General features: G+C 45.9%; 2 protein-coding genes across 3 annotated transcripts in view; one reads left to right on the top strand and one right to left on the bottom strand.

Moving 5' to 3' along the window:
• Positions 1 to 602: 602 nt before the first annotated feature.
• ARL2BP (ADP ribosylation factor like GTPase 2 binding protein) lies at positions 603 to 7089 on the top strand. 2 transcript variants are annotated; one of them, XM_023726872.1, is made up of 6 exons: positions 603 to 870; positions 1565 to 1626; positions 3091 to 3197; positions 4429 to 4514; positions 4717 to 4813; positions 5382 to 7089. In XM_023726872.1, the coding sequence occupies exons 1-6, from the start codon at positions 833 to 835 to the stop codon at positions 5469 to 5471; spliced, it is 480 nt and encodes a 159-aa protein (XP_023582640.1). In that variant the 5' UTR covers positions 603 to 832; the 3' UTR covers positions 5472 to 7089. The 2 variants fall into 2 exon arrangements, with proteins under 2 accessions (XP_023582640.1, XP_004371611.1); XM_004371554.2 differs by having other exon boundaries at positions 5306 to 7089.
• Positions 7090 to 9004: 1915 nt separating this feature from the next.
• PLLP (plasmolipin) overlaps positions 9005 to 10924 on the bottom strand; it is a 21862-nt gene continuing 19942 nt past the window's right edge. The window contains exons 4-5 of the mRNA XM_012554165.2: positions 10306 to 10428; positions 9005 to 9199 (exon numbers count right to left, since the gene is read on the bottom strand). Of these exons, the coding sequence (XP_012409619.1) occupies positions 9083 to 9199; positions 10306 to 10428 (240 nt within the window). The 3' untranslated portion in view covers positions 9005 to 9082. The remainder of the gene's footprint in view (positions 9200 to 10305; positions 10429 to 10924) is intronic.

The following is a 10924-nucleotide window of genomic DNA, read 5'->3' as shown; positions in this document are numbered from 1 at the left end:
CTTTATGACATAAAAACTATGATGTAAATTACGACTTCCAATGCTTGCGGCTAGGCTTTCCTTCCACAAGAGGGAGTAACTGTTTTGTAAATCAGACGTCCGCAGTATCTGGTTCAAAAGATACGGAATTGGCTCTCCAGCGATTTGCGGTTTACCCGTAACCCATTGCCGTCGAGTCGATTCCGACTCATAGCAACCCTGTAGTTTACAGTGCCTTTAAAACGTGCTTTAGTCTTCACAAACACCCTACAAAGTGCAACTTATCCATAAATTGCAAATGAGAAAATTGAGGCCCTTGGTTTCAATTCCTTCATCCATAAAATGAAGGTGACGTGAGATTTGTTACACAGCACGTGAACATTTCCGTACATTCTGTGCTGAACGGAGCGCAGATTCCCTTTGCGACTTTGTCTCCCTTTCCCTTCCTTCCTCTCCCATTCCGCTCCCAGTTTTTGTCCCGCCCCTGGCGTCGGGTAACGCGCGCTGTGATTGGCTGTCAGGAATCCACGAGGCGGGCGCTCCGGGCTGGAAATGAGGCGGGCGGAAGCGGGTGCGGTGGCCATGGTGACGGGAGGCGGGGCGCGGCGCCCAGCGTTCAGTAACGGACGCCGGGATCCCGCGGTGGCGGCGGCGCGAGCAGAGCGGCCTGGCCGGCGCGTGGCCACAGTCTGAGGAGCCTGAGGCCCCGGCTGCGAGGCCTCCTCCTGGCTAGCCGACGTGCCCTCGATGCCGGTTGGAGCAGTGCCGAGCGGAGCGAAGGCTGGGCCCGGGCCGCGGGCCCGATAGGAGGCCGACGGGCCGGCTCGCCCGTGGCGGTGGATGTGGCGCGGCGATGGACGCCTTAGAGGAAGAGAGCTTCGCGCTATCCATGTGAGTGACGCCTCGGCCTCGGCTCTTTAAAATGGGGGTTGGCGGACACTGCCCCAGATCCCAGCCTTGATTCTGTAACTGCTGCGACCACCTGGCCACGGGGCTCAGGCCCGCTGCACCGGAGAGCGGGGCGATGTCACCGGTTATCAAGCCCCTCATCACAATCCCCCAGCCTCCGACCCTTCGTCGTCAGCAACGCCCTGGCGGGTGTGAGCTGCCAAGGCCTGGATCAGAGGATCCTCCACCTTCCTGCCCGCCGCCCCAGCAACTCCTGATCCTGGCCAGTGTCTCGCCCACGCCGGGTTCATGCTCACAAGCAGATTAAGTGTGGGGTGATAGCGAAGATGCAGTGAGTAGATCCTGCAGCAAATAAGTGCCAAATATAGCTCAAGGCTTTTTTGTCCGATACGAGCCTTTGCTTCGTTTGCCCCTTTTGTAGTTCATTGTGTCATAATCAGGTTTTCTGAAAGCAGAACCTTAATTCACCTTTATGTCAAGGATGTGTAAAGCAGCTTTTCTGTTTGGAACTGCTAGATTAGATAATAATCATTCTTAATTGTTGAAGCTGGGTGATGGGAAGTTCGTTTTATTTTTTTTTTTTCTTTTGTGTATCTTTTAAAAAGTCCAAAAAAAATTTTTTTTAATTGAATGAATGATTTGAAACAGCACCTAATCCAGGCATATTCATTTTCAGCTCTTCCGCCTCTGATGCAGAATTCGATGCTGTGGTTGGATATTTAGAGGACATTATCATGGGTAAGCTTCCTCACCACAACCTGACCTGTGCTCTCTCTAGTTTGTTCTTAGACACTTTTAAGAACATTGAAATCAATTTGGAGAGTTGATTTTGAGAGAGAGAAAACATCAAGCTGCATATAATTATTAATGTAGTGCAGTGTGATATTAGTAAGCCTCACTTTCTTTTACTTGATTTGCCTTCAAGGCAAACAGCTTAGTATTCCTGAAAATAAATAATAACATAATTTCATGGCCTGGAAGGGAATTATTCAGGTAATGGGGCACCTAGAAGTTATGGGGCTCTTGGCAAAGTTTCAGGAAATATTGACCTAGGTTATTTCATATATGAGCAATTTCACTTTTTAGATAGTTTTGAGTTTTACCATTTTCATGCCCTATAAGAACAGCATAAAACCATAACTATAAGCCACATGTCCATGAAGAAAACAACGTGTCAGACTCCAGCAGGTTCTGGGTTTTGAGCTTCTATTTGTGAATTTATTTTAGCATCCCTAAGACTTGCTACATAACAGACAAGCAGTAACAGGCACCAGAAGTTTAAGACAAATATGTTGGGGGGGAGAAACTTAAACTTGAGAAAATTCTATTGACTTTTCAGAGAATTAGGAAAAGAACACTTATTTGGTGTTATTGGCTGTACAGTACAGTCTAGTTTAGTCTGAAAATCGTTTTCGTCCCTTTGGGTCCTGTAGAGGTTCACGCCCTTCACTACTAAATGCAGATGTTTCCCCGTTGAACTCTTATCCCATGTGGATGTGTGGATTTCTGAAAAATACTGAGAAGAAATCCATTCACTTCTGTTGCTCTTTATGGAGAGCCTGTATGCTGAGGGAAGATGAGTCTTCTGTAAGCCCAGGTTATTTACCTCAAAGTCTGGGTCGTTTGTGAAGATTTCCTTTTATTTTTAGAAATGATATTCTTTTTCAGTTGATAAAAGTCTGTAACGTTTATTAGGTGCTCACTGTGAACTAATCTCTACATAAATTCTCATCTAAAATCCACCTAGCAGTCCTTTAACATAGGTACCGTCACCGTCCTCATTTTCCAGGTGATGAAACTGGGGCTTAGAGAAATTAACTTGCCTAAGGTCACACGACTTGGCTAAGGGAGAATTTGGACCCAAGCATTCTGGCCTCTGTCAGAGCACGTACTTTTTAATGACAATAATGTTTGCACCACTGCTTCTGGGAATTATATTTTGGAGTATGTAGCTCAGGTGAGAGAAATCGATTCATTCCATTACAGAAGTAATAATATGAGGGAGTCCCCAAGCCAATAAATGAAATGGATTAATCTGTTTCAACATCTATGTCCCAGTTAACTGCTGCCCCCTTAAACACCGTCAGTTTTCCCTCTCTTAGTGACTAGCCATTGAGGAAGCAGTACTGTACTGCCTACTTATGTGGCAGAATGGTGTTTAGTCTCCATTAAAAAGAATAAATCTTCCCTATTGTGGTTCAGATGACGAGTTCCAGGTACTACAGAGAAATTTCATGGACAAGTACTACCAGGAGTTTGAAGACACGGAAGAGAATAAACTCACCTACACACCTATTTTTAATGAATATGTAAGCAAATTTCTATTTCTCTTACCAGATTAGGATTTCTTTAAAGTTTAAATTTAGACTCAAAAGATGTTAAAATTTGCTCTTGTCTTTAAAATCTGCCACAGCACATTGCCAGGCATTCTAATTAGAATTGGGTTTAGTTCTTATCTCCTGTTCATTATTCCTCCACACAACTCTTATGGCTGTTTTCCAAAGGCCTTTCAGGCAAATGTTTGATGATCTTATTTAAAAGACATTTGCCTTACCATAATCCTGCCTTCAGTTGTGTGCGTTCAACACACCTTGTATTTGTATACTTCTGAACTTTTTCCTTCCACACACTATTTTTTTCTACTTCATAATCCAGTCAGGTAAGCATGACTATTAAGCAAGGGAATACTGAGACCAAGGTCCCTACCTACCAAAAACCAAACCTCTGTTGCTATCTAGTAGATTCCGACTCTTAGGTCCCTACCTAGTTGGTTGCAAAACCAAGACCCAGGTACCTCAACTCTTTACCCTTGGGTCTTTCCACTGTACGCTGGCACCTCTGGCAACCTCCTGGAATTAATTACCTCATCTGCCTAAGAATACGCTTAAATCTCCAAGACTTTATTTTCTTAACCTAGAAGCTTGGTATGTATAATCAATGAAGGTTTCCTTGAGCCAAGCTTCAGTTGATGTGAAACCTGCTTAGAAGGAACCTGTGACTGCCTCCAAGTGTATGCTTTTTTGTATGTTCTTTTTGCACAGATTTCATCTACCCAAGAAGAAAAGAAAATAAAACCAAAACCAAACCTGTTGCTGTAGTCAATTCCAACTGATAGTGACCCTATAGGACAGAGTAGAACTGCCCTACAGGGTTTCCAAGGAGCGCCTGGTGGATTTGAACTGCAGACCTTTTGGTTAGCAGCTGAACTCTTAACCACTGCACCACCAGGGTTTCCCCCACTTATTTCATCATTCCTTCCTGCCATGGGGGTTGGGAGCCCCACTGCTGACTGTCTACCTGTATGACAGCATCCATGCTGTTAACAGTATAATTATCTGCTAAGCCCTCTCTCCCCCAGTAGGCTGAGTGCTCCTCAAGGACAGCTGTGTTTTGGTCTTTGGTACCCCCAGCACTCAGCATGGAGCCTAACACCTAGACTAGGCTCTCCAGAAATGTTCGTAAGAGCTGGAAGACAGGCGTTCTGAAAAAGTGTTGTTTTCCTAAAGTGTGGGCTGACCAAGGTGCTTCCCACTGTTGTAGATTTCTTTGGTAGAAAAGTACATCGAAGAACAACTGATGGAGCGGATCCCTGGATTTAACATGGCGGCCTTCACAACAGCATTACAGTGAGTTGCACTTACGATGTTGTATCTTCTTATGGGTTTTTTCCTCCCCCTTTCTCCAGTCTAAAAAAAAATACACCACCTCCACCCCTTTTTTCCAGTGTCTGAATGGTCAGGGCCTAGAGTACTTGAGCCCTCAACCTTTAACTGAAATCTTGAGTGTCCATTTCATCATTCATGAAACAGCCATCCTTTCCTTTTGCAGGCACCATAAAGATGAAGTGGCTGGTGACATATTCGACATGCTGCTCACATTTACGGATTTTCTGGCTTTTAAAGAAATGTTTCTGGACTACAGAGCAGTAAGTCACTTCTGCCTGTTCAGTTAGCCACATTGAACTACTCAGAAAGTTCTGATTAAACTACCAAACACAAACTACTTCCTATGCTTTTCCCATTGCTGCCCCGTAAGACTGGCCTAGCAGCTAGCAAGGTATCAGAAGAGTGAGCTACTTCCCTTCTCTGCCCAGGACCAAATCACATTCTCATGTTTTTGTGAAACAGGCCCCAGGCACCATCTCAGGGTCTGTAAATAATCAAAAGGGCAAAACCACAAGCGCAGGTCTAGTTCTTCCTCGCTGTTCTTATCATACAGGCTTTTTATAGGAAAAAGTAATGTTTCTCAGTGGAGGGGTGACCAGAAATGCAGAATTACCTCTCCCCTTCTATATACCCCCTGGCCATCCATACTCCTGCTCTGAGCTCCTGCTTCCCTGTACCAGAGGTAGGGTTCTGAGCTAGAAAGGACTCTTCGCCACTTCTTGCCCCTTAAAGTTGTTTCTTTTCTCACGTAGGAAAAAGAAGGCCGGGGACTAGACTTAAGCAGTGGTTTAGTGGTGACCTCGTTGTGCAAATCTTCTTCCATGCCAGCTTCCCAGAACAACCTGCGGCACTAGGTCCCACCTTCGGGCTATGGGATCTCTGTGGACATCACCAGCCCGACAGACTGGGAGAGGCTAATGATGACGGGAGAATACATCTTGGAATGACTGACTCTGTTACTCTCTTCTGCCACTCTTCATTAATGTTAAGTATTGATGGGTCAAAAAGAGCATGACCTGACCCACCCGGGACCTTTCTCCTGAAACACCTTCTTGGATTCAGTAACCCTAGTGCTTCTTCCAGAGTAGACACCTCTCAGGTATTCTGAGTCAGACTCATCTGGAGCAAGCCCATGTCCAGCATCCCACCTGGGGGCCCCTTTCCACAGCATACGTGTTGGTGTGTCAACAATATAGAGTAAGCCACCATCGTAAACCCAGTTTGTCCCAGCCAGCTTTGCAGGAATCTTTGCACACACAGCTCTCTCACTTGGGTCAGTTTTCATCAGTCATTCAGCCTCAGTGGCCCAGCTGTATGGGTTTTTGACTGTTTGGGAGCTTTATGTATGGTGTTATTCAAAGCAGCTGTCTGTCTTGAGATTTCTGAAGCTGCTATTGACACAGCTAGTCTTGGCATGGGATTCAACTGAGAGCCGTCCTTTACCAAAAGCTGCATGTGGAAATTACCTCCCAGTCTTGTGTCTGTAGTCCTTTTATCACTGTCTCTTCTGCTGGTCCTGATGTAGTCCCACTATTTCTAAGCCTCTTTTAAGTGTTATTTTTGAAGAAATATTTTTATAGATGAATACTCAGGCTCAACTAGTGGATCTAATCTTGGCAAGTCCATGATTACCCACTTGAAGATCAAAGTATTATATGCTATGTGCTTTTTAGTTAGTGCTATGAAGGCAAAAATGCTTTCTACATTAGTGTTCCTGTTTTCCCGGGCACCGGTGAATGTGTGCTGTGCTGGAAGTAAACTAAATGTATCCTATTCGTATAGCATGTTACGTGTGCTTGTGCAGGTTGGAGTAAAGTCCTTTCTGTTTGTTAGGTTGTCTGTTGGGGCGGGGTCGACTGGGAAAAACCATGACCCTGCAGATCCTTCTTGTCAAAATCTCTCCTACCAAGATAGTGTTCCTGGCCTAGCTCAGCACAAATAGGAGGTAGCAAATGGCTTTAATGGTCATGTCTGGCTCTAGTTTAATCAAATACTTGCTGTAACATTACTGACCAGAAAACATGTACATCACATCTCTAGAAAGAAGAAACATAGTAGTTTAATACCCAATGTGTACCTTTTTTAAAAATAAAAATAATCTGTACTGACTTCTCACTTGGCTGTTCTGGTTTTAAAGGATGAGCTACAGGTTATATCGCTTTTCTCTACTGATATGTCACTTAAGAAACACTTTTGTAACAGGAGTAACATTCAAGGTGTTTGTTTTACAAGAACCATCATTCTAAAGCAGTCACCTTTCTTGAATGTAGCCACCATGAGATTACTGCCTGGGTCCTTTTGGGGCAAAGGCACTTTCAGAGCCAGTGTTTTAAAATGCCACCTGTCCTGGGCTTGCTGTCCCTTCTTGCTCTACTGTAAATGGGCCTGTCTGTCACAGGTCAGGTATGCTAGAAGCACTTGATGGAGACCTGTCAGTCACAGCCTGCCTGGTTGAGAAAATGCAAGAAGACAAGCCCATAGAGAAAATGAAAAAAGAGCAGCAAGAAGAAAGGCAAACTGTTCTTTTCACCCTTTTCCACTCAGAGAAGAAAGCAAGCAAGCCTGTTGTAGCTTAATATTAGAAGACAGGCTTTCTGATTTGTTTTAGGAAAAGAAAGGCAGAACGAACTCTGCTGTCCATCCAAACACACTTAGGACTGTGATGTCAGTGCCACCTTTGATGGGGCTCAGGCCTGGCCTGGGGTGAGAAAACCCAACATTCCTGCCCCAGCCTCAGGAGACGGGTGCCTTCTCTCATTGCTTAGGACCCCTCTGACCTCTGGGAAGCCGTATTTACCCAAATGCAGTCTAAGGACTGGGGAGCCACCGCTGAACCAACAGGTAGTTGTTTAACTAAGCATGTTAAATGTTAATAACGTCTACTGAAATGGGCTGTTTTAGGAAGTTAGAAACCTGGTAAGAGGGCCAAGCTCCCCAACTTGCCTAGAATTTTGTTTCCCCTTAAGCCTTGAGAGAAAATAGATTGGTATTCTTTGAAGTTAGACTCTTCTTGTAGAATGACTATCCAGTTTACCGCTCAAGCTGAGACACTTGAGAGTGAAAAAAAAGGATGCTATGCTATTTACACCAGAACAGCAGGCACAAACTGGGCTTGTCCCAGACACACTGGGACAAGGGAGTACCCTATTTAGCTCCCCATCCATTAGTAGTGGAATAGCTCATCCCCAGCTGCTCAAATACAGTTTCATTTGAACTGTTCTCAGTTTTTGTTTTGTTTTTTAAAAGAAGTGCCTAGGAATGCCTTTGTCTTCCTGAAGGAGAATGCTGGTCTGCAGTATTAAAAAATAAGCTCAGTAGGACTTGCCTGCTTTCCTTGCTGCTTTCTCTACCTGAGCATCTACCTCTGCGTCTGGCACATCAGAACATCTATCTTTCTGAGCATCTTGCATGGGCCAGCCACTTTGATTAGATCATCTCTGAACTTAAACTTATACCATGACAAATAGCATACACTGGGACTCTGCCAGGCCGAGCAGCCAGGAAGTATCCTGTCACCTACCTCAGGTCACAGAATTGACTGGTGGTGCTAAATGACTCCAGAACTTGAATTTCCCTTAATAGGCATTTTGGGACCTTTGTATAGCCTTAACCTGCAGCTTCCTGGAGTTTACAGCCATCTGTAACTACAATTCCCCCAACATCTTTTTCAAATAAGTTTTTCCATCTTTATTTTTGTAAAAAAAGAAAACCCAACAACAGCAAAGTCACCACCAACCACATGACAACTCACCAGGCGAGGTCTTGATTCCTCCCTCCTTCATTTCATGTCCCATGTGCCTAATCAACAGTGTCAGGGAGCAGCTGGTGCTGATGTTAAGAGTTGCCCAAAGGGAGTATTAAAAACCAACGGCTTGGGAAAGGGAAGAAAATCTGGATAGGGTTTTCATCATGGAGCCATTGCATAAAATGGATTATTTTAAAATAATGTATGTTTGAAATGCAGGGAAGGAAAGACCACAGTCAGAAATCATAATCCTCCTCCTCCAAGCGCCATGTTGACTTGGGGGCAGGGGGAGGCAAATTGTGTTTTAAGAAATCAGAAAAGGTTTCACGAACTGCCCAGCTCCCCTGGAACAAAGACTAAGATAAATAAGTGTTGCTTGTTAGTCTTATACTATGGTGGGTCAGGGGCTGCAGATCTGAGGAGCCTCTGTTAGTGCATTTAGTGCTGGTGAGAAGGGTGGACCCTAGCTAGCTTTGGACGCTGACATCCTCTAAAGACAAAGCAGAGACTGAGAACCCCGTGTCCCCGTCATCTTCCACTGAATAAGGGGGCTGAGGAGGACGTCTCTGCCGTTGGCCTGTTTCCAGCCCACATATTTGCCAACTGGGCCAAACCAGAAGGATCCTGTTCCTTAGGAGTGTTGTGAGAGTTCGTCTGGTGAGCAAGTACAGTCCCTGCCCGGCGGGCTCCCTCCAGGGCTCGCACCTCGTGCTTGTGGGGGTGACCCTGCACTGTGACCCAGCTGCAGCCTTCAGCCCCACGGTGGGCCATGGGCACAGGTGGGTTAGGTGTAGCCACCAGCCATCTGACTGGTGGCTGCATTGCTGCCTACTCCTCGCCAGGCCTGGAAGCTGAAGAAGGCGCTCACTCCGTAGGCAATCATCACTAAACACGCAAAGAACTGGAAGAGAGGGGAGAGAAGGGTACCGAGACAGTCAGTCACAGGGTCCCACTGGGAGCGAGAGGGTGACGGTGATAAGTCCCAACCAGATGCCCTCAGGTAGACACGTAGAGTAAAACCTCGAATAACAGCCCCCTCAACCAGAACAAGTTGTGGCGGCCACACCGACTCACACTTACACCCATACACTCACTGAACAACTCTCTGTTGAGGGGCTAATGGGTCCCACGCTCTGGGGATGCAAACATTACCTTCTAGTGGGGAAATAGTTAATAACCATGCAAAAGTATATTAAATTACAATAAGGGCAATAAGGGATATCAAACCAGGTAATGTGATAAGAGTGACTGAGGGGTAGGAGCTACTTTAGACACCTATCAGGGATTTACTTTTAAAAAGGCAACATTCAAAGGCCACCCTAGGAATTTTCTGGAATCAGTTCGTGCTACTACGCTAACACCGAGAGCCACATTCAAAAGCTCCATGTTTCTTTGCCTGTGACTGAGTTACTGATTTCAGAACCTCCCTCCTCACTAGGAAGGATTAGGAAACCCAAGGCCTGGTCTAGATCCTATCCTACTATGGACTTACAATGACTCTAGCATGTTATTTAGCCTCTCTGAGCCTCAGTTTCCTTGTCTGTCAAAAGGGACTTGTAAGGCCCTGTTCTCTCTTCCTCACAGGAGAGTCAGGATCATCCTGTGAGACAATGTGCATGCATGGCCTTGTGGAGTAAACTGTGACAGGTGTGTTAGAGATTGTTGTTACTTTTCTGACCAGTGGACATGGAGCCCAAGTTTGGGCTTGTGAGAGAGCCCTGCATCTCCTAAAATGATTTAACCCAGATTTTTACATGTGCACTTTTCAAGAGGAGAGGGTCCCTAGTTTTTAGCAGATTCTTCAACAGGACATTTGATCCTAAATCAGTGTGGCACAATGATTCACAAACCATTTCCCAAGCATTCTGGTTCCTCAAGGTTTTACTGTGAATTACAGAAACCTGAAAGTCAGCCCAGCTCCCCTCCAAGACCCACTGTGAGTTCAGGGGCAGAGACTGGTGCTTGGCCCATCAGACTGCGAAGGGAGCCCCAGGGGATCATACTCACGGAGGCAGCTGCACGCTGGTTATACGGCCGGGTGCCCTTCAGGGCCGTCAGCTCAACTACAGCAGAGCAGGTGATGAAGGCCGTGATGTAGAGAACGGTGGCGCCAACATTAAAGATCATTAACTGGCAGGATGGGGGGAGGAGGAGAAAAGGCTTAAGTTTCAAGAATTGTGGAACCTCCTGGTTCCCACCAGCACACCCCCCTTAGGGGCCAGAACGGGCTGGGGCTCAAGGATACAGATGGAGACACATGGGCTTCTCCCATTAAAAGGACCTCATGAGGGACTGAATTGCTGGGAGGAGGGCTGTGGGGACCATGGTCTCGGGGAACATCCAGCTCAACTGGCATAACAGTTTATAAAGACAATGTCCTACATTCTACCTTGGTGAGTAGTGTCTGGGGTGTTAAAAGCCTATGAGCGGCCATCTAAGATAATCCACTGGTCTTATCCCTTCGGGAGCAAGGGAGAATGAAGAGAACAGGATACAAGGAAAAGATTAGTCCGAAGGACTAATGGACTACAGCTACCAAGGCCTCCACCGGACTGAGTCCAGTACAGCTAGATGGTGCCCGGCTACCACCACTGACTGCTCTGACCAGGATCACAACAGAGGGTTC

Source organism: Trichechus manatus, unplaced genomic scaffold (assembly GCF_000243295.1).
Source record: "Trichechus manatus latirostris isolate Lorelei unplaced genomic scaffold, TriManLat1.0 scaffold00014, whole genome shotgun sequence".
NCBI classification, from domain to species: domain Eukaryota; kingdom Metazoa; phylum Chordata; class Mammalia; order Sirenia; family Trichechidae; genus Trichechus; species Trichechus manatus.
The sequence above is the reverse complement of the archived record's forward strand: the minus strand, read 5'-3'. Positions and strand labels throughout refer to the sequence as shown.